The sequence below is a fragment of the Tauraco erythrolophus genome, chromosome 10, assembly GCF_009769465.1.
Source record: "Tauraco erythrolophus isolate bTauEry1 chromosome 10, bTauEry1.pri, whole genome shotgun sequence".
Lineage (NCBI taxonomy): Eukaryota > Metazoa > Chordata > Aves > Musophagiformes > Musophagidae > Tauraco > Tauraco erythrolophus.
This window is the reverse complement of record NC_141474.1, coordinates 16,838,350-16,865,689: the sequence shown is the minus strand read 5'-3', so window position 1 is coordinate 16,865,689 and position 27,340 is coordinate 16,838,350. Positions and strand designations below refer to the sequence as shown.

At 37.8% G+C, this 27,340-nt stretch overlaps 1 protein-coding gene across 2 annotated transcripts; it reads left to right on the top strand.

The window, feature by feature from the left end:
- The first annotated feature begins 760 nt into the window (after positions 1–760).
- Positions 761–26,515, top strand: MTF2 (metal response element binding transcription factor 2). 2 transcript variants are annotated; one of them, XM_086617090.1, is made up of 15 exons: positions 761–843; positions 12,463–12,661; positions 12,805–12,886; positions 14,433–14,528; positions 14,903–15,003; positions 15,357–15,505; positions 16,733–16,828; positions 17,844–17,912; positions 18,750–18,873; positions 22,145–22,212; positions 22,578–22,748; positions 23,424–23,532; positions 23,703–23,761; positions 23,905–24,009; positions 26,151–26,515. In XM_086617090.1, the coding sequence occupies exons 1-15, from the start codon at positions 839–841 to the stop codon at positions 26,503–26,505; spliced, it is 1,788 nt and encodes a 595-aa protein (XP_086473216.1). In that variant the 5' UTR covers positions 761–838; the 3' UTR covers positions 26,506–26,515. The 2 variants fall into 2 exon arrangements, with proteins under 2 accessions (XP_086473216.1, XP_086473217.1); XM_086617091.1 differs by lacking the exons at positions 761–843; positions 12,463–12,661 and having other exon boundaries at positions 12,886–12,917.
- The last annotated feature ends 825 nt before the right edge of the window (positions 26,516–27,340 follow it).

The following is a 27,340-nucleotide window of genomic DNA, read 5'->3' as shown; positions in this document are numbered from 1 at the left end:
AAACTGCGGTTTAACTCGTCTCCTAAAATGGCAGTATCCTGATGGCTCTCCCTGCAGAGGACCACGCTGCTCAGCCCGCAGCCCCACGCCCTTGGGACCAACGAACTGGCCGCAGCGGCCTCTGGTACCTGCGCCGGGTGCGAGCCCGACCTCGCCACGCCGCCCGCAGAGCCGGGCTGCCCTCCTGCCCTCCCCGGATCATTCCAGGTGCCCGGGCCGACCCCCACTGATGGGGGGAACTGCGCCGCGGCACCGAGCCCGGGCGGGGCACCTCCGGGGCCGCCGGGCGCGGTTCCGCGAGCGCCGCTGCCCGCGCACGGGCCGCCTCCCCGCAGGTGCGGCGAGGAACAATAGGCAGCGGCTGGCGGGGGAGCGCGCACCCCTCGGCACTGCCGCAACAAGTCCCGGGCGGCAGGCAAGGATCTCTCCTTCGGTCAGCACGCCTAAAGTAGTCCCTCTTTGTTCACCAGCGGAGAAGGTTTAGATTCACCTGTGTTCTTCCGCCGCGGCCCTCTTCCTCCCCGCCCCCTGGCCCAGGAGCTGCCTGTCGGCGCAGGCGGGGCCCGGTGGGGCGGGGCCGAGGCCCTTTGTGCTCCCAGAATGCACCAGCTTCTCCTCCGCGGGAAACAAAAATGGCGAGGGGCTACGGCGGAGCCTGGCTGTCTGTGAAGCGGGTCTGACCCCTCCCCCGCCGCCTTTCCTCCGCCGCGCCGCAGGGGCCGTGCTCGGGGGGGTCCCTCTGCGCGCTGAGGGCCCGGCCGCACCGGGGCGACGGAGGGAGGCTCCGGAGCTCGCTGATTTCCCTGTATGAGGCGGTTGGCACCACTGGAAAGACCGAATGAGGTGAGGAGTGGGGGGGGGGGCGGGCCGCAGCGGCGGGGGGGTGGAGGGAGGGGCGGCGGGGCCCTGCGCGCGGGGGGGTGCGGGCGCCGGTGCCGCATCCCACCCCCCCGCGGCGGCCGCGCTGCCCAGCGGGGAGGGGGCGCGGGGGGCCCCGCTCCGGCGCGGGGGGCCGCGGGGGCCTTTCGGGGAGGGGGAGCGGGGGAGGAAGCTCCCTCCGGGGCGGACGCCGGCGGCGAGTAAGGGGTCAGCGGTGCTCGTCGGTGACCAAAACAAAGGGAAGGGAGGCGGACCGCCCAGCTGGGCCCGTGGAGGTGCTGCAGCGGTGAGGCTGCGATCCGGCTGCGCTAGCTGTGTTTTTGTCGTCTCGTTTAAGGATGTTGTCCGAGTAGGCTGCGTTCGCTTGGCTGCGAAGAGAGCGGCACAAAAGAGGCGGTGGTGTTCGCTGGTAACTTTGTTTTTGGTTTCTTTTTTTGTTTGCAGCGCCTCACCTCTTGGTCTCTGTCAAGCTAGACAATTCGAATGTGCTCAGAATCTTACGTTTTTAGTCCACTAAAAATGGTAACTGTTGCTGGCTGAAAGGATATGCGATAAGGTGTTTTCTTTTCTTTGGTGTTTGAATTCGGTGGGAAGAATGGGTTGATACTTTTGTTAGTCGAAGAGAACAATATGGTACTGTGTCGGATGCTCTGGACACTGATACCGATGTTGAAATACTAGGGGTTATCATCCATTCATGAAGTATCTGGGTGCTGTTTAAAAGAGAGTGCCCGCATAATTAAATGAAGAGGCCTGTCAGGAAAGCTGTCTAGCATTATGCTTGTTTCTTAAATTTCTCATAGTTAGGCCCTGCTCACGATTTTAAAAGGCCAAACACAGCAATGGATAACAGCATAATTTTCTCCTGACTTAGTATAAGGGAAAGGGATCAATGCTTTATACTTCAACTGTCAAAAGCATGGGATAGTAAGAAAAGAGGGTTTTTTTTTTTGGTTGTGAGTTTTTTTGTCTGTAATCAGGTTGGTAAAAGTTAACAAGTTAATGTTGTCCCTTTTTTGAGAGCTCAAGTTACAATTAATTTGAAAGCATTTGAGGTTAAAAATAACCCACAAAACTTGCTTCCTGTAGTATTAGAATATAGGTTAATAGGTTCTTAGCGTTTTAGTGGAAGGAGAATAAGGAAAAACAAAGTTTGAAAACATGAAAGAAGATGCATAATAAAGTAGTGAAAGTGAGAATGATCTTTGCAAGGAGCTACAAGCTGATGAAATATGGATCTGTACTGAAGAGTATAATGTAGTAATGTCTTCCACGGTTAACTCTTCTATTGTCAAATACAGATGTGTGGCTTCTCAAGAACTTCTCTTTTCTGCTCTGGGAGGAATTTTAAATCAGATAGAGGTTGCTTCTCAAAAGTTGGCTTAATATGACTAGTCACCAGTTGTTGAAGTATATAGTTTTTCTAAATAGGTGAAAGACAATGCACTGGCAGTTAGTACCAAGGCTGGCCTGGGATGTGGTTATGTTTGTCCTTCTTCTGTCAGGAGATCAGGTAAACTTTATGAGAAGAGCAACTGTAACAAATAAGTTACAGTTTATTTCCTAGTCGAGAGTGGACTTGTGTATTCCTTGGAAATAGATGTAAATGAATATAGTACTAGAGACACTTAAAATTGCTTTAAAGCATATTTTGTGCTCCTCACGCTAGTTGTGGAGGAGAAAGCTTGGAGGGAAGAAATATGACTAGACTAGAAGCCAACGTGAATCTTGTCTTAGTTTGTGAGTTCTTTTTGCGTGACTGACCTCTGAACTTGATGTAGAGTTGGTTTCTCCTTCTTTACAGGCCTTCCTTGCAGGAAGTGAAGGGGAAGTAAGTCTTTGAGTAAAATACACCAGCAGAAGAATTCTAAAATTGCTGGAGGGTCCTTGGGCAGGATGATACCTCTTACTGAAAGCACTGAAACTAGTTGAATTTACACTTTGGACAATCTAGATTTCAAACTGATGGTCTCTTCTGAGAAGACATGATTTCTATGGAGGAGTGAAGTCGAGAGATGTAATTTTCTTTGAGAGAGCGCTAATGATGAGACCATTCCTGATGAGTCTGGACATATTTCATTCACTAAATATCTTGGAGGGTAATAATGCTTTAATTATGTTTTAGACTGGTTTATTTTTAATTTATTTTTGTGGAGTGCTTATGAAGGTTGCTGTTCTTGTAGGCTAACCTTAAAGAAGGAAATTTGTGGGGTTTTGATCACCTCTGAAATCCTTTTTGTTCCCCACTTCTCCTAGTGCAAGTCAGCAGGTTGTCTGTTATCTTTTGCTGCTGGAGTGCATGCTCATGCTGTACTCCCTTACATATGTTGTTGGGTATCCTGTGTGTGGATACTGTAGAAACCCAGAAGGCAGTTGCTGTGTTCAAGGGAGTGCTAAGTATACAAGTAAGGGAAGATCTGATCTGAAAAGGTGGATTGTGACCTGATGCAATTGTTCTCTCCCTGTTACTATCTTCTGCCTCTTTGTGTACAAACACATGATCAATCCCAAACAAATGGCTCTTACAATACAGGACTGCCCTACCCTATTTCTCTACACACTAAATATGTAGGGAAATATGTTATTCTATAATGATCTTTTAAAGGCTAACATTTTCACTTTGCATATCAAATAGAATTAAAACACTTCGAGTTATTTGTTATTTCTGAAGGGAGAGTGTGAGCAAATAAAAGAGATCAAAAATGATTGTAGTAGTATGGACATGAGAATGCACTTATCCTGGTGGCTACCTTTTTCTGATAGTATGAATTAACCTTATTAAGGACAATCATACTTCACAAGGTCAAAAGATGACTTGGGTTAGAAGGGTTGTCAGTTCTCTAGTCCTGCTCAGTGTAGCATCAGTCATGAGGCCAGACCAGGTGGCTTTGTCCAGTCAACCCTTGAAAGCTTTCAGCAATGGAGGCCACACAACCATCCTAGGCCCCTGTTCCACTGCTGAACTGTCCTCATGGGGTGGGAGGGTGGCAGGAAAAAACAAACATTCCCTCCCCATACCCATCAGAATCTCTCTTATTTCAACAGGGGTGTTACCTCTTGTCCTCCTGCCATGCGCTACCATGAAGAGACTAATTCCATCTCATTAGTCTTCTCATAGGAGCTGGAAGGCTGCTGTTAGGCCTCCCTGAAGCCTTTTGTTCTCCAGGCTGAATGAACCTGGTTCCCTTAGCCTCTTCTCACAGGGCAAGTGCTCCAATCCTGGACTGTCTGGTGGACCTCCACCAAACTCGTCTAGTTTGATGTCTGTCTTGCACTAGGAGAACCAAAACACAGTATTCCAGATGCCATCTAATGATTTATGTGTAGAAGGAAATGATCGCTTCTCCTCAATCTTCTGGCTAAGCTTCTTTCCAATGTGCAACAGATTCATAAACCTAACTGCTAATCAGCTGAATGGGCTGCAGGGACTCACTTAGTTCTTATTACCAGTTTTATTTTTTAGAAACAAAACTTATTGTCATGTAATATGATAGATATAGTTTTGGAAGCATAGAGCTACTTAAAAAACACACACTATAGAAAAGATGTTCTGTGATTACTAGAGAGTTCTTTGAAGTGTCTGGCCAGACAGGAGGATTCAGAGCACAAATTATAGCAGAAATGTAAGACTCTTTCAAAGGATTAAAAAAAACCCAACCAACAACAACCCTATTGGGCTAGTAATGTATTGCATGAAAGTCACATATGATCATGATGGGTGGTATTATGGTTGACTGGGTAGAGCTGAAAAGTAAGCAAGTTACAATTTGTCTTGCTGACAAGCAGCAGCTCATATAGAGTGACTGCCCTGAAATCGTTGATAAGACAAAGTTTTTCTGCCTTAAATGATATTTTAACTTTTATCCATGATGGATTTGTTAGGCACTGCTTTCTTGAGTAGCCTGTGAATTGGCGTGCTGCACATGTTTAGAGAGACATGTGAACTTGACTCATGTAGGCCTACAGGACCAGACAGACAGCTTTCAAAGGCACCAAGATAACTATGTGATGTTCTTGTGAGGCTGTTCTTTACCATCAGAGGTTGTGGAGTACAGGGGTAATCACTAATGAGTAGACAATGACAAATGTTACACCTATCTGCAGAATGGGCCAAAAGTTCAACCCAGGGAACCACAGGCTGGTTAACCTCACTTTGGTCTGTAGGAAAGTCATGGAGTAAGTCTTACTGGAGACATTTCTGGATGCATGGAAAGGTGGTGGCTGGGAACAGTCAGCATATGTTTACCAAGGATAAATCATGGCCTGACCAACCTCTGTGTTGAAAATGGCAGGATTTTGTGAACAAGTGAAGGGAAGTGAATGTCATTTACCTCAACTTCAGCAAGGCTGAAGGAAGAACCCCAGGCTAAGACTGGTTGGGGGTCAACTTTGCAAGATTGGCTGGGGTTCTGTCAGACAAAGGAGAACTCAAGTCAGCAATGTGTGCTGTGAGCAAAGACAAGTGGTATCCTGAGCTATATTAACATGAAAGAAGCAGAAGTTTGAGGGGAAGTGATTATTTTTCTTCTACACATAATTCATTAGATGTTCTGCGAAGACATCAAACTAGACGAGTTTGGTGGAGGTCCACCAAGACAGTCCAGGATTGGAGCACTTGCCCTGTGAGAAGAGGCTAAGGGAACCAGGTTCGTTCAGCCTGGAGAACAAAAGGCTTCAGGGAGGCCTAACAGCAGCCTTCCAGCTTCTATGAGAAGACTAATGAGATGGAATTAGTCTCTTCATGGTAGTGCATGGCAGGAGGACAAGAGGTAACACCCCTGTTGAAATAAGAGAGATTCTGATGGGTATGGGGAGGGAATGTTTGTTTTTTCCTGCCACCCTCCCACCCCATGAGGACAGTTCAGCAGTGGAACAGGGGCCTAGGATGGTTGTGTGGCCTCCATTGCTGAAAGCTTTCAAGGGTTGACTGGACAAAGCCACCTGGTCTGGCCTCATGGCTGATGCTACACTGAGCAGGAGTAGAGAACTGACATCCCTTCTAACCTGAATTATTTTATTATCCTAAACAACTGTAAAAATTCAGAATAATTTCGAGAATGTATTTCTTATCCTCCAACCATTACTCCTTGCTTTTCTAGACTGAGGGATGCCTAGGTTAGAATTCCTTTATCCTTCTGTACAATTGGCAACGTGGCTTAGGCTTTAGATTGTACCAGAATACAAAATAGTGTAAAGATAAGGACCTCAAAGTGTATCTTGTAGATGTTCTATGACATGGCACATTGGAAGCTCAATATTCATTGGGCTACATGAAGCAGTAGTGTAAAAGGATAGAGTGTAATCTAGTCTTGTACTGGATCCTCTGCTTGAAAGAAATTTATGGGAATTTACTAATATAACAGTCTGTTTGTGTATAATTGGAACAGTGACTTCAATAAAGTTGCCGTTTTGAAAAGCAAAGTGAGCTGTTTGGTTTCTGAATCAGATTGATCCGAAGTTTAGGCCTGGGTTGGGGCAGAGGAAGTATCTTTTTAAGTCTGTCTGTCATCTTGACCCAGCAGAATCTTCGTATTTGGGGGTGGAAGGTATGTATGGTTGACACAGTGAACAGATAACGCTTGGCATGAGATTTCATAAATGGCAGAGAAAATGGAAGGAAGATGGTAAGAAATATGTGGTGGGGATCCAGCATTTCTTCAGCTGCTAACAGAGGTACTGGATCCCATTCACAGCTTAACAGCTATGCTGGAAGCATGGCTTGGGTTTGGTTATGCAGTGCTGGGTAAACCAGCCAAGATTATGACTCTGAGAAAAGGTTCATTTCCCTTTTCTGCTGCCTTCTCTCTGTGAGCACTTTCTGCTTACCTGAATTGTCTGGTCACCAGGCCTTCCTGTCAGGTGCTTTAATTGTTTAAAATACGAGAAAAGTAATCCATATGAAGAGAAAGAAAACTGAATAGAAAGCTTATGGAGAAGTCAGCTTGTCATTGGAGCTGGTGGGAGGGGAGGAAGCTGCCGTATTGGATAAGCCATTTGTGAAACTGCCCTTGGTTTTGTGCGTTCTGAGCCCTTGCTAGACCTTCCCCTCTCCCTCCTCCATTCCCTGTGGGATGTTAACTGGCCTACTTTAAGGAGAGCAGAACAGACTGCTGGTATTTTACAGCCCTTCTTCATAGTTCAGTTTTCTTTAAAGTTTAATAAAAGTGTTGTTTTCTTTAACTTCAGACACAACAATTGTGATTAATCAGCAGTAATGTCACACTTTCAGAAATTAAGCTGGTTATCTCTAGTTATAATAAGTTCTTTCACTAGATCTTCCTCTTCTATGTGATACCACTTTTTCCAGTTTTGAGATAGGTTTAGGATGTATGTTTGTTGTCTTAGAAGGATGCTCTGTGTGATTTCTAGTCTGAATTCCCTTCCGCTAAATCTGCTGGGCTCTTTAAACTCGTCTTCCCTTCAATATGATTTGTGTTTACTGGGAATAAATGAGTTAACTGTAGGTCCCATTTTGAGTTGTCTCAGCGGGTTGAAATTTTGTCTTAATATGCTCTGGGCACTTTGTTGTTAAAATTTAGTATTGTTAAATTGGCTTCCAAAAACTGTCTGCACTCATAAGGTAGCTGTCATCTGTTACTGTTGCAGTATTTGTGAATCACACAGCCCTTCAGGAATAAATTTCCTGAAATTGCATGGATTGTCAATGAAACTGTCTATAGTTCAGTCATGCAGTGCCAGTTGAGGGAGCTTGTGTCCCAAGTTGCTTGTTTGCATGTGTTCTGTTGTGCTGACAAACCATTCTGTGAAACAGATCAGTGAACTGAGATGGCTGAAAAAATAACTCTGTCAAGGGAGTTTTTCTTAACAAGAGTTGTTTCACAGCAGTTGTTACAACTGAAGGGGTACAGGAGTACGAATGACCTTAACCTGGCAGCGCTGCTGAGGAAAAAGACACTTGGAAACGAGAGAGGTTGCTCAGTCTTTTTAATCCTTCACATCTCTTTCCCTAACTTCTCCACTACTTCTGTCTGTAGGATTGCTGTAGAGATACAGGAGTCGGGCACCAAATGAACACTGACACTTTCTAACCTCTAATAAAGAGGTTAGAATGAGTTACAAACAAGTCAAAACTAACAGAAATCTAGTTTTGATTTTGATAAATACAATGCTATGCGTAGTAAGTTGTCATGGTTCACAAATCAGACTGATTTAGGTAACTTACCTTCAGAGGGAGCTTGCCATTCCTGTTGACAAAGAATGACAGCTATCTCCTGCTGCTGCAGCATATTATAAACTGATTTATGAAGCAGATGAATTCTTCTGCCTGTCTTGCTTGAGAGTATCTGGTTATGATCTAGAGCCCAAGGTGAAAAATCAATGAGCATTTTCAGTACTTATTGAGATCAACTTACCAAGAAATGATGAAAGTATGCTTCCATTTCAAAGCGTATTTCAACATACAGACACATTTTACTGACTTCCCCCACTAACTTCTGAAAGATCGTATGGGTACGTAAGTACTTTCTGTGCATTTTAAGTGCTTAATTAAGAATACAGCCACTCAGTATTGAGTAAAGGATGTAAAGCCAAGGTAAGTTGGACATGCTGTGTCACATGCAGTGTAGGTTAGTTGTGCAAGTTAAATGAGGTAAAGTAGATTTTTATATTGCTAAGTTTTTCTGAAAAACAAGAGATCTGTTGGATATTTTGCAATGCGATTTTCTTGGAGAGTTTTTAAGATGATGGAGAAATTGTTGCTTAAAGATTACTAATTTTGTTGGTAACTGTAAATGGTATGGTAGGAAGGTGCCATGGAGCAACTTTAGGGAAGACTTGAAAGCAAGTTCCTAGAAAATGTGGAACCTTTAAACTAATTTCAAAAATGGCAAAACGACAGTTTGCCTTTTCACTTAACTTCCAACAGAAATTTTGTTTTAATGATTGGTGAGTCTTTTTAGCACTCCACTACAGCAGAGAGAGCTGTGGCAAGACAGACCAAGTTATTAACATTTTGGGCATGTAGTTTTAATGCTGATCTGCACTGGATTTCTTATTTCTTTGCAATGTTCCCAGAAGACACTTCAGAGACACCTGCTTTAAGTAACTTATGGCTTGCTAATTAAAGTCAACTTGTTAAAATAGTAGCTCTTCCCACTTAATCTCCATCAAAACATTGAGGGAATGTTTTCCTGAAGAGGAACTTCTTATACTTGTGGAAAACAACTGTTAAGCTAGCTCCAAGTGTCAGCCTATTGTGATAACTAACCCTATTTTCAGTCTACGTGTTAGATGAACCATCAACTGCCACAGCAGCAGCTACATGGTGAGTTGTTTAGTCATCACTTCAGCAGTGCGATATTCCACAAAAAGAGCTGTGTGGACAATGGAGAAGCATCTGCTTTATTGGCTCAGACCTTTACTGTGTGTCAAGATACTTCGATGTCTGAAGAAGCTGTTGTGGATTTAGGCTGTTAAATGAGTCTATACATTGACTTATACAAGTGCTTTGTGCCAGAAGATTATGAACAACACATTTTTGTTGTAATTTGAATGGAGTTATGGGATAAAATTCTGTACTTAGAATATCATATGCTTTTGAAGACTTTTTGAATATAAAACTCATTCAAGTAATTGTTGATTTTTAAATGGAAATATGTACTAGATTACATGTAATAAATGAATCAGTTGTGTCTTTTTACTGATTCTGTACAAAATCTTTCACACCTTTTTTCAAGTACTGGAAAAGAAGAGCCAACAGTCCTACCTTTTAGCTGCTTTCTCTAGTCTCTTAAACTAGATAAAAAGTTGGAAAGAAAATCTTTGAACCTCTAGAAGAGAGTAGTTCTGTCAAAACAGTTGTTGAACTTTTTCAAGGTGCACTAGTGAATTTGCTTTAGGTGCTTTGAACTACACACAGCAACTTATTGATCTGTTTAATATGGTAAATCAAGTTCATGGATGTAATTTGAAGTATCTAAATACTTTAATACTTTGTAATGTGGAGTCCTTTCCAAGAAAATAATTATTGGCTGAGACTAGGTTATGCTTGAACAACTATTTCTAGACTGCCTTGATGAAGCCTTGCCTAGCCTTTGAACATCGCTTGCTTTGTGCTAAGTTGGACGTGTGCGTAGTCAGAGAGGTTTGGGAAACTGATGAAGGTAAAACCTTTTTTTCCTCTCTTGACTGGTTGACTTGACACACGTTTGTTTCTGAGCCTGTTTGGTACTTGAGTCTGTAAATGGTTGTACGGATACAAAGGAGTGAGTAGAATGTGATTGCAACAAGTGTTAAGGGCTGTGGCCCTACTTCAGAGGCTTTTGCAAAAATTTAGGCTACCTTACAAGATAAAGGGCAAAATCTTGCAGTGATGTACAAAAGATAAGTTTAAATGGTGACGTATTCTAAGGGTACAAGGTTATTCAGAATAATGTAGAAAGCGTAGAAGGACTTCAAGCTACTGAGTGACTGGATAATGAAGTGGCAAATGAAATCCAGTGCAAACAAGTAATACACAGTGGGAAAAGAAACAATAGTCCGGGAGCAGTTAGAATGAGAACCTGCAGTTTCTAATCATTCTTTGAAACTTTTAACTCAATATCTAATTGCAGTGATGGGGGAAGAGGCTACAAATGTTGTTAGTTGGAAACAAGCAAAGAATGAAAAAAGGCCTGGGCTGCTATGCTGTTACCCTGTTATTGTAAACTTATTTTTGAAAGCTGCATGCATCGTGCCCCATTTATCGGAGGGTTAACCTAGAACTAGGGAAAAGCAGCAGTAACTTAAACCAGCTTTCATGTAAGAAGCAGCAGAATTGGTAGGATTCTTTATCTGGGAAATATGTCTGGGCGGGTCTAAACATTGTTGCTGTGGCATGAAGGGAGAAGATGGAAAATGACAGTTTAGTTTTCTGATGCAATGATGAAAGGTGTCAAATGAAGTGACAAGGTGCGAGCTGTGAAACAAGCCAAAAAGTGCTGCTTGACAGGTTCAAAGAACATATAGGAAGACTTGCAGAAGAAAATTCCATTAAGGACTGAAAAAATAAAGACACTACTGCTTGAGATTTTTGGATCCACAGCCTGTAAAAGACGTAGAGAATATTTGGGATAAGAGTGCTATTCTAAGTTTTGTCTATTCCTCTGATCTTTCCTAGTTACCTGTCTGAATATTTTTGTATTTGGGATCAGGCAGGACTTAAACTGGTGACCCAGTTGTGCATGAGGATGCCAGAGTTATTAGGCTAGGTGGAACACTCGTCTGGCCCATTATGGCTGCTCTTACTGTCATGTCATTGTTCAGACTTAGACTGACTGTAAGTATGCTTTTTAGGGAGAAGGGATTCCCTTCTCTTTGAAACTTTAGAGTAACTTCTCTAACATCTGAATTCTCATCAAACTCTATAGAATACTGGTTCATTTACTGGTTTTATTGGTGCTTTGTGATTATTATCAGCACCAGAAACGTCTGTATTATACTTAAGCTATCTTGAGTGAGGTGAAACTTTCCTCTTTCAATTGACTCTGTCCTATTTAACTTCCTGATCTGTCCTTGTGTTTGTGTCAGTTATACATACGTTTAGTTTCTAAAGAGAAAATATATTTATATATAGGAATTGTAACTTTGTTTTATAGTCTCAGATTCTGCCTGTTACTTAGGATGATTCTTTCTTGTGCGTTACCTATTTTATATTTTTCTGTGTTTTACTCCTGTACTTGGAGCATAGTGTTTGATAGCTAGTCTGACATAAAAGCATATTCACACTTATGTATACTTACATATAAATAGGCTATATATGGTGAAATTGTTGGAGGAAAAAAAATTATTGATTCAAGTAATTTGTAATTGAGTTTCATGTGTGAAGAAAGGTTGCAAGATGTTTTGATTTTCCTTCCTTATTCTTTTCCTCTCTGATTCTAACAGAAATGAAAACTTACTTTACATTAGCAATTGAATACATGGAAATTCTTTCTCTGCTGGAAGCAACTACAGCTATGCTTAGTGGCAAAGCATGGTGCTGTGTTGGAGGTACCTGGGTTAGTATAGACATTGAGTTAGCATAGTGCTTAACCTGATTTCTTTCTCCTACTCCACTCATGGTTTTGTTGGGGTGTTTTTCCTTTTTGATTCTGAGTAACTAACTGCTGAGTACCATGTTGTTGACTGCTGCTCTCCCTACCAAGGTAATGTAATTAGAAATGAGTTAGGACCTTTTGAACTTCCTTAGAATTTTAGGAAACTGTCAGTGACTCAGGTGGCTAAAGTTTTGCGTAAGCAATCCTATACTGAATGCTTTTGAAGCATTCTTCAGTGCTTCTGGTGACTTTATGAAGAGTCTCTGAGTTGGAAAGTTTGTGTCTCCCCATCCTCATAGACATTAGTTGACTTCATAGAAGACTTCTTTTTTATATAAACTTGTTTCTCTCAAATTTTGTAGACTCTTTTAGTAACAGGGCCTCTGCTACTTATAGGTGTGTAAAGTCTGAAAACATGACCAGATTTTTAGTTACCTGACGTTCTGAGGTTAGTCAAGTAAGTTCTAGCTTGAATCATATTAATGTGTAAAATACATGGTTTCTTACCTGATTCTGATTACCTTTTCTCTTGCTTCTCTTTCTTTAGAGACTCTACAGCGGTGGGTAATTCACTGGTCCATAAGCGGTCTCCTTTACGTCGAAGCCATAAGACCTCAGCATCTCTGACCAAGCTGTCATTACGTGATGGACAGCAAGCCAAAAAGCCACTGTGTAAATTTGAAGAAGGTCAGGATGTCCTAGCTAGATGGTCAGATGGCTTGTTTTATCTTGGAACTATCAAAAAGGTAAACAATTTTTTAACTTCACACTGGAGTCTCACGGTATCATATGTTGGTTAAAATACTAGACTATTATTGTATCGCTTCCATAGTACTAAATACATTCTTCTGTTTTTACTCATGGCTTCCATTGTATTTTTGTTTTTCAGATAAACAAACTGAAACAGAACTGCTTCATTATATTTGAAGACAGTTCCAAATCCTGGGTTCTCTGGAAGGACATACAAACAGGCAAGAACTTCAGTGAAGTAGTCATTGTTTGGTATTTTATTTGTTTAGATCACTCTATCTGTTAAAATAAATTATTACATTATTTTCTTGTATCCTGAAGAATATATAGTTTAATGTTACCTAAGATCCTGAATCAGGCCAATTACAAAAAATAATAGTAAATTCTTTTCAAACAACTCTTTATCATTACAGTTACCTTTTGTGGGTTTGTTGTTTGTTTGTTTTGTTTTGACATAACTATGTACAGGGAGGGGAGAACACTTCTAAAAATTATCACATTTGAGTTTATTTGAATGGGCATAGAGTATAATACCCTGTCTTAACAAAATACTCCAGGCCCTAATTTACACTGAGTTTATGTCCTCCTGTTGTTTTTAGTTGAAACAACATGACATGGAAAGAGACCAAAGACTGGAAAATCCTAGATTTGAATGGAGTTTTCACATTTAAAAGTAACACCATAACTGTTGCACATAAGAAACCATTACAGATTTTGGAGTATTCATGTGATATAAAGAAATGTGCAATTATCAAGTGAGACATCTAATGTATACTAGCTTTGATTTTTCAGATATTTGGGGAGTAGCTAGTATTTTGATGGTCTAATGCTAATGAAGCATGGATGACGATTTCAGTGATAATTTCTTCTGAAAATCAGTTACAGTTTCCTAATCATATAAAGGCAATGAGAATCTAATCTGGCTCTCACTTATTCTTGATGTTTAAACTAAGCACTTTACTTGCTAATGGGAGAGGCTTTGTATTCATAATAGCAAGAAAGAAACTGCTTTATTTCTGAGAAGCTTTTAAAATACTGCTCTTCTGATTCTGTGTAGAACTAGTTTATGATCTTTGATTCATTTCTTGTAACAATAAAACTTTAGTGCATGAGTGTGATAACATGCAGATTAAGTAACTTGTATTTTAATCCAGATTTTTACACTGATACATGATATGATTGGAGCAAGATGTAGTTTTGTTTCCAGTTTGCAAGCTAATGTTTTTTTCCTTACCTGTACTGTTACTGTGTGCTTTTGTATGCTTGCAGATATGAAGTATAAGAAGTAATAACATACTTTCTAAGAGTGCTGGAGTTTAATATTAAAGCACCTTGGGCAGATCATATCAAAAAGATATGCACCAAACTGTGCATATATTTACATGAAAAAAAGCAAACACTACTGTAAATACAGAGTATCTGTCAGTTGTCCCGATAGTATTTGTTTATACATGTTTTTTAGCCTGCATTTACATTCCTTATTTAATTTTTTATTGTTGATATCCAAGAACCATGGACTGCATAGTAAATAAGTGATATATAATCTATAAATATTCAACAGCCTATGATAAGTGATATAAATATCTGTAGCACGTACACTTTGTACAAAATGTCTGAATTTGTTTTCGTTAGGAAGTTAGCCTCTGTAACAATGTTTCTACAATCCATGGATCTAGAACTGAAATTATGAAAAAAGCCATACAAGTGGTAACCATTCCAACTGCAGATGTAATCCGAAAAAACAATCACACTTTCATCTTTGTCTAGGAGCCACTGAAAGTGGGGAAATGGTCTGTACAATATGTCAGGAAGAGTATTCAGAAGCACCGAATGAAATGGTTATATGTGATAAATGTGGGCAAGGTAACTAGATTTTTTTTTTCTATTTGCTGTATTTTAAAAGATATTTTGATTTGTTTTATGAAGGAGGATATTTGCCTGGCTATGACTGACTGCTCAACTGATCTTAAATTTTATAGCCCTTAGCGGCTATTAACAGCTCAGTGAATAGCGATAATCCATGTTAAAGTGACAATCACCTGTTCTGTAAGTAAAGTTTATTTTTTCCACTAAGAAAATTTAAAAGACCATTTTGAATGTGTTACCAATCTTCTTGATCACATTTTTGGCACTTAATGATAAAGAATGCTTTATAGTTGCATTAAAATTATATATACTTAATTCTGTGTAAGCTTTTGCCATTTTAGTAACACTTTGGTTGATCATTTTATATACAGGTTACCATCAGCTGTGTCACACACCAAATATTGATTCCAGCGTGATTGATTCAGATGATAAATGGCTCTGTCGACAGTGTGTTTTTGCAACAACAACAAAGGTGTGTTTCTGGAAAAACACTTATTTATACATCCCATATTGCATGCACAGTTTGTTTTTGAAGTTGAAACAAAAAAGAGTAAAAGAAATAGCATTTTTTTCAGTGGTTTCTTTTTTATTAACATTAGTTTGAAAGGAGGCGTTCTATGTTGGGAATTTATATTTATTTTAGAAATAGATGACACTTGGCTTTCACTTTATTTTTAAACAAATATGCTATTATTAAAACATAAGTACAGGTTAACGTATTTTGTTTGATTATAGACAAATTTTCATAACTTCCAAATTAAAGGATCTGAAAGTTTCAGAAATGTATTACCTTTTTTGTAAACTAATATATTTGTTTGGGCCCAGAGGGGTGGTGCGCTTAAGAAAGGACCAAATGCCAAAGCACTGCAAGTCATGAAACAAACATTACCATATAATGCAACAGACCTTGAATGGGATGCAGGTCATAAAACCAATGTCCAGCAGTGTTACTGCTACTGTGGAGGACCTGGAGAGTAAGTAAACAGATAATATGTAAGAACTTTTCTCTGTAATGCAGCTGCAAATTTCGGACCTGATACTGTAGACTTTTACTTGTGAACTTACTAGTTTCTGTTTGTTATGTGTAGGTTTTAAACTTGATGCAAAGTGGAATGTTGAATTTTTATATATATGTATTTTTATTTTTTATAATGTCTCATAGGAAATATGTGATTCATGACTTTACTTCTCCCATCAGATTCTTCTGATTTGTTTTGGTTTTGTCATATGACCATCACATAACATCACAGTCCATTCTACAGCAAGCAAGAATATATTTTTTTGCATTGTTACTGTGTTGATTGGATGGAGTTCCTTGTTCATCATCTTGCAGTTCTAGGAGGCAGTGTTTTTCTGATGCTAACTCAGCTGTCATTAGTCACAAATAAAAACATATCTAGAGATTAGTTTATTATAAGCTTTGTTGGAATAGACAGCTGTCTGATTCTACCCTAACATCATACCCTGGATTGTACTTATTGATGGGGGAGATAGACATTTTTCCTCTTATGGCATTAGAGAGTCCTCTGCTGATTCTTTCTTACAAGAAAGACAAGAAGCAGACTTCTTAAGCAGGTGGAGATAAATACTCTGGTGTTTGCATGGATGAGTGAATAGAATAGCATTGAAGAATTGAAGTCAAGGCAAGTCAAGAGTCCCACAAAGAAGTGAAGCTTTTGAGTTTATACTCACAGGACAGAGCTCTGGTTTGAGAATTTTGCAGACTTGGACAAACATCGCCTTCAATTTTGCATGGTTCCTTTGCTCAAGGGAGAAGTTGAAAAAGGAAAGAAAAATAAATGTAAACTATGAGGTTCATTTTGAGGATTGAAGTAGTTGAATCCTCAGAACAAATGTTTGTGACTTAATGCGGCTGTGCTATGCTGTGGAAAGTAACAAGGAAGCTAATCTGGTATGTGAGAAGGAGATTATATGAGTTAGTTAATTCTTATGACTGAGAATTAAAAGGTGGTTTTCAGAGAAAATTTTTGTTTTCTTCATTTGATGGCTTAATTCATCCTTTTACTAAACTATCTTTTATTGTTAGTCACACTTTTCTAGTAATGATTCATTATGGAACTCTGTTACTGAAATATCCCTACAGATGACTGTTTATTTTACAAACTGTGAAAATCAGTTTAGGTGAGAAGATTCCTTGCTGTTTAATTTAACGTATCTTGTTTTTCTTTCTGTTGATGAAGCTGGTATCTAAAGATGTTGCAGTGCTGCAAATGTAAGCAGTGGTTTCATGAGGCTTGCGTGCAGTGCCTCCAGAAGCCAATGCTTTTTGGTGACAGGTAAGAAGCTGTACTTTGTGGTTGTCTTTATTTAAAATGTGGAGGGAATCTCACATATGAGTTTTTATTAAGATATCTGTAATACAACACTGTTTTCCAAAAATAGGGTGAGTTTTGTGTAGAAGATGAAGAGATAACCAATGGATAGTTAAATTCAAACTATTACTGACTTCACTTTGTGTGGAAGTGCATTATACTATAGATGCTGGCTAGTGGGAGATTGGAAACTTTAAAGCAGACCACTTCAGTGACCCTTTAAGTTAGGTAAGGGCTTTCAAGTTCACATTATGTAGGTGATTAATCTCTTGGAAGCAACAGGCAGCATGCTTCAAGGTAGGCTGTCAGTGTGTGTGTGCAGTAGTAGTTCTCTGTACTAACAGTATAGGGAACTGGACAAAGCTGAAAGGATAGGTAGGCTGAAAGGAACTCCATACATCCTCTGTTCACGTGCAATGAGTCAGGACAAAAAGGAACTGAAAAAGCATGCTGGTCTGTGTTTTCATTTTAAGAGGAACTTGGAGCAGTTGGATGAGAGTGAACTGGAGAAGGAAATCAAGGAGTATCTCATTTGTTTTCTATTACACTTTTTAGCTGTTGGTTGTGCTGGAATACTTGTATGAACAAACTGAGTTAGGACTCAAATGCTTGGGTTGTTTAAATGCGTGCTTACACTGGTGCGCAGGTTTCTGCATTTGAGAGAGTGGAGTTGGGACATTACAGACCATCTTCAGTGATAGTCATAGGCTGAGGGATTTTCTTAAGGAGTGTAAACCAGTGATACCAGGATAAAATTAAAGAAGTACCTTATATCTGGCCCAGTAGGTACCAGCATAGGTTGTAGAAGTTGATAAAGGGAAGGTGGAGGACAAAGGGACTCTCAAATATCATATGACTGGGTTTCTAGCCTGCTTAACTTTTTTTTTCGTAACTAGGGTCTTAAAAAATTAGGAGAGTGTATGTGTACAGACACTCACCACCCAGACACATGTACATATACATATTTATGTATTTTTAGGTTTTATACGTTCATTTGCTCAGTTTGCAGTTCTGGACCTGAATACCTCAAACGTTTACCCTTGAGATGGTAAGTATGAATTTAGGAAAAAAAAAAAAGTCAAATACATGCTCTGCTTTTCTTTTTGGTAGTTTGATTCTCCTTGCGAAAAAGAAAATCCACTTGCTGTCTTGAGTTGTTTCTGGAGTTGTTCTTACTGCTTGTATGAACAGGGACAACTTTTTCTTCAAAGTTTGTCTTTAGAGATATATTGCAGTTGTATGCTCTTGGGATTTATTCCTGAGATTGTTCAGTGAAGTAGCAAGCAACTGCTTACTTATTGTATATGTGAAGATGGAGATAGCTGAACAAAGTCTTTTTTGAAGGTTTACAATCCTGCCATTAGATAAGACAAATGTAGTGAGTACTAGAATACTCATCTTGACATGTTTTCTGATAGTTTCCTTGATAAGGCTTAATGACTAGTTGTAGTATGAAATCTTTTAACTAACCCATATTAGAAATTTTGTCCAATTTAGGGGATATATGTGTTAACAAATATATGGTGGAAATTACCTTGTTAAATGTGATTCATGAAAATACTTGCTTGAATTTAGAATTGATACATTCAAGTATGAGTTCAAACTTACTTAAACATCCCATGGTTTATATAAGTTTTGGAGTTTAAAAGAACATGTCAATGAGATGAGACAGAGATGAAAGTAAGATTCAAAGTAGAAGGAATCACTTGAAGAGAAATGACAGGAGGCTTTGTAATGTTGTTCCCTGGATTTAGTGTTTTAAGTTGTGTTTTGTGTTCCTCTGACTATATCATGTTAATCTTTTCTACTGAATTATTTCAAAGAGAAGCAATTGGAAGAAAAAGACTTTTTTCCTCTGTTTTATTCAAATATTTGTGAATTCTAGGGTAGATATAGCACATCTATGCCTTTACAACCTAAGTGTTATTCATAAGAAGAAATACTTTGATTCGGAGCTTGAACTTATGGCCTACATTAATGAAAACTGGGATAGATTGCATCCTGGTGAGGTAAGTAATTGGAATACTCTTTCTTAGTTTTCCTCACAGTGCATACATATGTCCTGAAAGTTAGCAACCTATGGACTGTTTCATTCTGGATGTGAAATTCTTTATTACCTTTAAATCTGGCAATCTCAAACAATGAAGACACCGTCTTAAATTTCCTTGCAGAAAAAGAATGCTTTTTAAGTGGTGTGTGTTTTTCTGAGCTGTAAAATTTCGCGAGTGGTCCATGTAACTGTTACTTTATTATTTGCATGGCAGCTTTATTTATACTCAACTGTTTATCCTGTTGCATATATGTATTTTCCTTTTCTTTTATAATTGTAATGTAGTTCTCTTGGTGTTTTCATGTGCACAGACCAGAAAATCTAAACGTAGAACTGAATGCAGAGTATATTGCATATAAAGACATCTTCAAAGTCTCTAAAGTGTAACACATAACAAATTATTGTACGCAAACATTTCCTCTTTCCTCCCTGTCTTCCAAACATGGATGTGATCAGTTTGTGTCCAGGTCTAAAGATAGTATTGATATTTTTCCAGTTATTTGATTTACTGGGCGGTTGTCTTAGTGTTAAAGGAAATCCATTTCCCCAAGCAGACTGACTTCATATTTAATGAAGAGGAGCAGTGTAAATGCTTGTTTCTGCATGTAAGGGTTGGATGCAAAATATATGTCTAAACTCTAATTGGCATACCGTTAGTAGTGTGCACTTTTTTCATCTGTGAAAATTGCTTAGGGTTTTGAAGGGTTTTTTCTAATAGAGGTGGCATATGACTGGTTTGAAGTCTTCTTAACCATGAGTACATCCTACTTTTCAGTAAATTCATGCATCAGTAATCCGTTTTTATTAGCAGGCACAATTTGAGAATCAAATGCATGTTCTTGGTTCAAATGAGTTAACTACTTTTCATAAATAATGGAAAATAGTTTAATATGTATGCTTAGACTGAGTGTCAATAGCTTGTTAAACAAGCAAACACTCAAGCATTACTAAAAATGACAACTAGTATTATGAATAATCATCTGGTTTACTTTGGAATGGATGGCATCTCTTAGTTAAGTCATAACAAGTAAATAATTCTGTCATATCAAGTCTGAAGCTTTAATTTAAAAAAAAGACTGCAAAATACAGTAATTCTCACACCATCTTTTCAGTAGAATGAAATGCTCTGGCTGTCTTACTGTGTAGTTTAACAAATACGTAAACAGCGTTTAATTTTGACTTCTGTTTCTTTTAGTATTGAGGGAAATATAGAAGAAATGTTTGTTTTTCACATGATATAATTTTACTTAGATTTAACATAATTTCATGTCAGAATGGCTGGTCAGAGCAGCTGTGGTGTGGATGAGGAGAGTGGATCTATGTAGCTGCCATTGATTTGGAGCACACATGCCATTTTGAAGTTGAAAGGCTGCAGTCCTCACTATGCTGCTTGTCCTCCTTTCTGCTTTCAGTCCATCCACACTCAATCTATGTGAAAAACACATAACTCAGGAGGAGGAAGGAGAGGGGAGATCCAAAATAAGGAAACTCATTTCTTTAAGTGGTACTTTCAGTTCCTTAATCAATATTTCTACACCTTCAAGAAACCTACTTCTTTTAGGCCTGAAGACTACATTTTTGAAGGGATAGACATTGAATAAATGCTTAAAAGCTGTGTAGAGGAAATCTTCAAGACTTTATTCTGAGAAGATTCTAAATGTCTCTCACTAAGTTGGGAAAAATTGTCTTGAAAAATTTGAGGCAAATGTATTTTACTTCTTTGGTTAATATGGTTTATTAAACAAAAATTAATCACAGAAAGAATAGCATTTACAATATAATGGTTTTAGGGTTTTTGTAATATTCTTAGCTTATCACTGTTAGAAGTGACACTTTTGGTTCCTTTCTCTAGCTGCTTGTAATTGAATAAGAGGAAAAGGTTTTTTAGCCACAGGTAAGGTAGGAGTAAATGGTGGAATTATCAGACCTCTCAAGCCAGTGATTTTTAGCATATTATTATTTAGGATGCAATAAATATATGACAGTTTTCTATAGTTAAGTCCTGTGGAGTTGCAAGACCTCTGGATAGCAATGGGTTGTACTGAATGCATATGGTAAAGATGTGTAAAAACAGTTGTTACTTTCTTTGGCTAAAATTGGTTGAATACCTCCCTTAACTTTGATAGTCAGGTAGACAGTGACTCTTGCCCAAAATGGTATTAAAAGGTTGGGTTTTATGAGTATATTTTATTCAGTTATTTATTTAGCTGTTACTACATTTAATCCTTTGAGCGTTTGTATCTGTCCTGTTTGGTCAGAATTTTCTTCTTTAGAACGTATTTGAAGGCTCTTTTATTTTTCTTTTTTTGAGCTGCAAATGTTATACAGTCTGTCTGTAGTATTCATACCAATAGTGAAACTTGAACTGTTTTGTCAGCTCTATAATTAAAGATAAATTTACTGCAGAGCCAATTGGATATAAATGCTGGAACACTTTGACATGGCAACTGCCAATATGGTAGCTTCACTGAATTTTAAAAATAACTGTCTAAATATAAAAATAATCTTATTTTAAATTCTGTTACATAAATGTGTCCACTTCCAATGACTGTTTTGTCACCACCATACTGTATTCTGCTTTGTCTCTGTAATTCATAAGTATGCAGTTTTTCAGCTAGAAGATTCCATGTTTTGGTGGCTTGATAGGGACCAGCTACTTCAGGCTTTGGTGCAAGAAGGGAGGTTAGACTCAGTCTTAGCAAAAGGAGCATGAAATTTTATTTCCTTTTTTTTAACTTTTTTGGACCCTTTCCATTTTTTATATCATTTTGAGTATTGTTGGCAAAAATGGAAATTAGGTCCCATGGCAAGATTTTTGTTAAAATGATCACCAATAAAATAACTAAGTTCTTGTGTTAATATAGTTATCTTCTGCTTGCTATCCCTATTAATTAGAGAGTACATAATGCCACAGAAGATTTCTTGTTAGCAGTCTTGGGAGGGCAAGCTAGTATTACGTTCTTTGAGGTATTAAAATTATTTTTTTGCACTTCTTAGAGGTGAAACTCAAATTCTTTGGCGTGGGCTTGATCCTGGCATGAATTCTGTGAATGCAAATCACACAATATATGGGATAATGATTGCTGTCCTTTGGGTTAAGTAGTTTCCACAGCTAATACTTCATAAATGTACTTCACATCCAAATCTGTAGTTACAGTAAGTCAAAGTAACTGGAATCATTCTATTACTAAAGAATTTGACAGGTTAAATGATTTCTTAATACTTCACAGCTGGCAGATACACCAAAATCTGAAAGATATGAGCATGTACTGGAGGCATTAAATGATTACAAGACCATGTAAGTTATTGGTACTTTTTGTTTTAAATGTTGTTTGCCTATTTAATCTGATGTAGATTACAGTCTTCAGTCTCCTTTGCTCAGTCTATCTAATAATCACTTCAGCACTTTGGTTGCAGATAATGTTTAAATTTCAAACATTGTTTCTGTCTCAAACTATAATATTACATAACTATTTGAGTGGAACCCAGGTCATGAGAAAAAATTTCTTTTAACTTCCATCCTCTTTCCACTTCACATTCTCTGTTTGAGAGTGAGGATTGCGTTAGGGGAAGGAGGGGAGTATTGTTTTGCATGTACACTGTTATTGAAAAAGTTGCTTTCCGTGGGTTCAGAATTTTAACAATTAATTTAAAATCATCTAGGTTTATGTCTGGAAAAGAGATAAAGAAAAAGAAGCATTTGTTTGGCTTGAGAATTCGTGTTCCTCCTGTACCACCAAATGCTGCTTTGAAGGCTGAGAAAGAACCAGAAGGAACTTCTCATGAGTTCAAAATTAAAGGCAGAAAATCATCTAAACCAATCCCTGATGTAAGGTAAAATAACTCAGTCATTCTAGTAACATGGTGGTAAATCGAGGCTACTTTGGGTATGTTTTTGGTGCCTACAAAATAAAAGGCCTTTTCATTGTATAGTGTATCTTTTAAAGTAACTGTAAAGATGGACTATTTGTTTGAACAAGGTCGTTGAATGAATTTAATTAGCTTTCTAATAGTATCCTTGTAAAAAAAAAATAAACAAAACAACAAAAAAAACCCCAACATGATCTTTAGCAGTAAGAACAATAGAAAATATCCCAACTTCACTGCCATTTGGGAAACAAAAATCTCTTGCCTTTCTGGAGCTCTTACACAATAATCTAACTAGAATTCTAAATAGGAAGTGTGATGTGAAGTTTTAACTTCTATTAGTAAATGTGCCATCTTTTTTGCTAAGTGTAATCATATGAATAAAAAATATTTAACACTTGTTCATTCCTCCTCAACATTAGAGAATTGGTAATGTCCCTAGAAAGACCTTGTGTCTGTTTGTTATTCTAGAGGCAAAAATATGTATCTTTATACCTGATAATTTTGATTTACCAGAATAACCTCATTTAGCACAATATTTTAGCAATAGACATCTAAATGTGTATTCATTGCCAAAGGAAAACATGTGTTCAGTGAAAATTATCTTCAATAATACAGAACAAAATATAAATTTTCTTCTAGGGAATTAAGTAATGGTATAGAGAGAAAGGGGAAAAAAAAATCTGTAGGTCGTCCACCTGGTCCTTATACAAGAAAAATGATTCACAAAACTCCAGAGTCGTCTCCTCTGGTAAGGTTTTGGTTATTCCTCTGCCCTCCCTTTTCCCTGTAACTGGATTATAATTTTTGAAGAAAAATGTAACCAATTAATCTGAATCATGATATTCCTCCATTAACCCTTAAACAAAATTGATAACAGCAATTAAACCTTAATTTTAAATACTTTTTTTCTCTCTTTAGGATAATGAACCAGTTCCAGCGATAGAGAACCCAGCCTTGGAATTACCCTGCACTGTTGGGTAAATTAACAACAACATTAAAAAAATCCCTGTAAAACAGAAGTAACACGGTGTTATAATCTGTCTTGTTTCTGAAATGTTAGATGAGTTTTTAATATAAGATTATTTTCATTACATGGCAACCCTGTTATCTTGTGTATCAGGAGATCTGATGGAACTGCACATTCATCCAATACCTCAGATGTGGAATCCACAGGTGCTGCCAGTATGAAAGAAACTACCTCATCTAGCATTTCCAGACATTATAGGTAATTATTCAATTACTCAATCTGCTATCAAGATTGAGATTTGCAATGTAGTCATTCTAATAAAATTCTATGAAAGGCGGAGCAGGAAACAATTGGTTCAGCAATACTTCACCCTTAATAAACAGAAGTTTCGGGGATCCTACAAGAGGTATCTTGCCAAAGCATGACATGTAATGTTCGAAGTCTGGGTTCTTAAAACTTTAGGTTCTGTTGTACTTCCAGTCTGTTCTGAACCTTTTGGCTAACTTCCATGAAATCTAATCCAGGTAGTTCCGAAGAAATAACACTCCAGCAAGATTCATGAAGATAGATGCTTGGATGAGAGTGACCCAAACTAGCAACCCACACTTACAGAAAGGCAAACAATTTTCTAATTGTCTGTGAGCTAGTCATTGCCAGTGCTGTTCTGTTGCCTTTTTTTTTTTTTAACTTGAAGCTTTGGCAAAACAAAGGTAGAAGATAAGGTAGGAGGTTGACTTAAGTTATGAGGCAGCCGTAGTAGATTTGAAACGGAGGTAAGGGTGTTGCAGAACAGAGAACAGGGTGAGAGAATAGAGAAGAATGGAAGATATTGCAAAGGGATATAACATTGAGGATGCAGTAATTCACTGAGATTTGGAGTAATGAGCAACTGAGACTTGGAAGAGCTGTAAATTGCGTGGGGAAATCTAAAGAAATAGGACAAAAGAAAACTAGTCTTTATTAGTTCTGCTTACAACACATGGAGTGAGAGGTGATATTTTTTTGTTTTTGTTTTGTGCTCACTGGCTACTGTTCTTTGTTGATGTAAAATATGTAGTTAAATTACATTTACTGAAAAGAATTAAACTCCATAAACACTTCCTAAGCCTAATTTTCTGAAAAAGGCCACAAAAGAGCTGATGTGTACCCTGAATTAGTTTTAGCAGCTTTATTTTTGTAGGTTTGTGTATTCATGTTGAAGGATAGTAAGTAAGCTGTGATTTTTCTACAGTCAGTAGAGCATGAAAAATTTTTGGCACAGCCTTCATAAATAAATTATTAACTACAATCAGCTTTTCTGCAAATAAATTGTTACTTGAACTTTTCCCTCTCTCAAGTTCAGCAAACATAAGTTTCTCTTTTATTGAGGTACATGGATCCTCGGTCTGCTTATTTTGTCTCCTGTCTTTCAGATTTATGCTATCAAGTGCTTTCATAAGTAATTTTTGTGTGCATTACTGCTACAAATAGTCTATCTTCAAAAACTCATGTTTAACTTAGGCTTCTAAAATTGTAACCTAAGGACTTAAATCACTGTTTTGTATTTCTGCCCTTTATTCCATTCTTTAATGTTAAAAAGATGTCCTTTTCTCAAGTGTATTTCATAGGAGTCTTGAACATCAAAATTCACATGCCATGTAATTTATGACTTTATCAAACATGTTTTAGAGTGTGCAAATCATAGATGTAGACTTTTACATATGGATTTATATCTCAGACACTTTTAATGTTTGGATGATGGCTTATTCTTGAGTAATGTCAAAAGCTTCTTTTTTCATAAATCTGTGTGAGTTTTGGATATATATAAATTTTTCTGGCCACATAAATCTTTAGAAAGTCATGTGTACTATAGAAAGTAATGATATAGATTAGGCTTTGCAGTACCTTTCATATTTCAGTTTTAATTTATTGAGATAAATTCATCTTGAAAAAATAACTGCAGAAATTATTTTTTTGTTTACAGTCTTAACTAACATCGAGTCTCAAACTCTTTTTTAGTATAGCTTTTGTAATTGAGGGCAACTTGTGTGTGAGAGCTGTATTTTTAATTTGTAAATTTAAGCATATCTGGTGCAGACTTTGAAGACAATTTTTTTAACATGCTTAAGCTGGGATTAAGCTGTATCAAAATAGTACTCAACATTACTAGGCATAAGTTAATATCATTTAGCTAAGCTTTTTCTGACATTTTGTTAAATTAGTCCTATTTTCCGTATGTAAATAATTTTATTTTGCAATTGTCATACTTATAGGCATCTATATGCAACAAGTGTTTGTATCAGTGAAAAATAGAATAAAAGTTGAGTTGCATGGAAATAACTGATGATAAAGCATACATTTTTAATAAGTTCTTTGGATTTAATGCTGTTGTTTTGTTGTGGTTGTTTTTTTTTAAATAGTTTATCTGATTCAAGAAAAAGGACTCGTACAGGAAGAACTTGGCCTGCTGCAATACCACATTTGAGAAGAAGAGGTCGCTTTCCACGAAAAGCGCTCCAGACTCAAAATTCAGAAATTGTAAAAGATGATGAAAGCAAAGAAGATTACCAGTATGATGAACTCAATACAGAGATACTTAACAATTTAGCAGATCAGGAGTTACAGCTCAATCATCTAAAGAACTCTATTACTAGTTACTTTGGTGCAGCAGGTAGGATAGCTTGTGGGGAAAAATACCGTGTTTTGGCTCGTCGGGTGACACTTGATGGAAAGGTGCAGTATCTTGTGGAGTGGGAAGGAGCAACTGCATCCTGACTGTAGGACGGAACATTATGTTCACTGCACTGTCATCTGTAAGTACAGCTCGTAATGCAGAGCCACAAGAGAAACGTGTCGTTAAGCGTGTTTCTAAAAACAAAACAAAACCAGTTTAGCCTTAACATGTAATTGTTACCATTACAGCTCTTGTGATAAAGACTTATCTTTTTAAAATCTGATCTGAAACTTAAATTTTTTAATCTGAACATTGTTAGATTGTTTTAGGTTGGGATATTTTGGGTTACAATTGCTTAAAAATGTGCATGGTGGTTTTTAAAAAAAAGACATTTTCTAGAGAACATTCCATGGATACAGTTATTGTGATTTAGAGAAAATACTATGTAGATAGCACAAATCTTGAAAAATTTTGGTTTCTTTTCTTACCCAAATGTTTGCAGAAATGTATTTCTATTTCAATAATTTCTAGATTTCATAAGTGCAGTGTATATAATGCCTACTGAAGACTGTAAAATACTGAAGTTTTCTTTTGAAGTGTAAAAAAAAAAAAGAAAAAAAAAATATATTGAGCTTGTAAATTGCTCTGTGACCAGACGTCATTGTCTTCTTAATATATTCTTTGTGTGTGTGCATGTGCGCGCGTGTGTGTGTATATACATATGTATACATGCACATGCTTACTTGTGTGTGTATATATATGTGTGATTGTGACCTATGCAATACAAATTATGGGATCAGGCAGCTTCTGAGAATACATCCCATAATTCTTTTTTCAGGAATAGTTGCCAGTATTTACACAGCAGCATTTCTTCTCAGGCTTATTGGGTGCTGTTGCTTTCTATGTGCTAAGGAAAAGTGTCAAACTGGTGCAGCA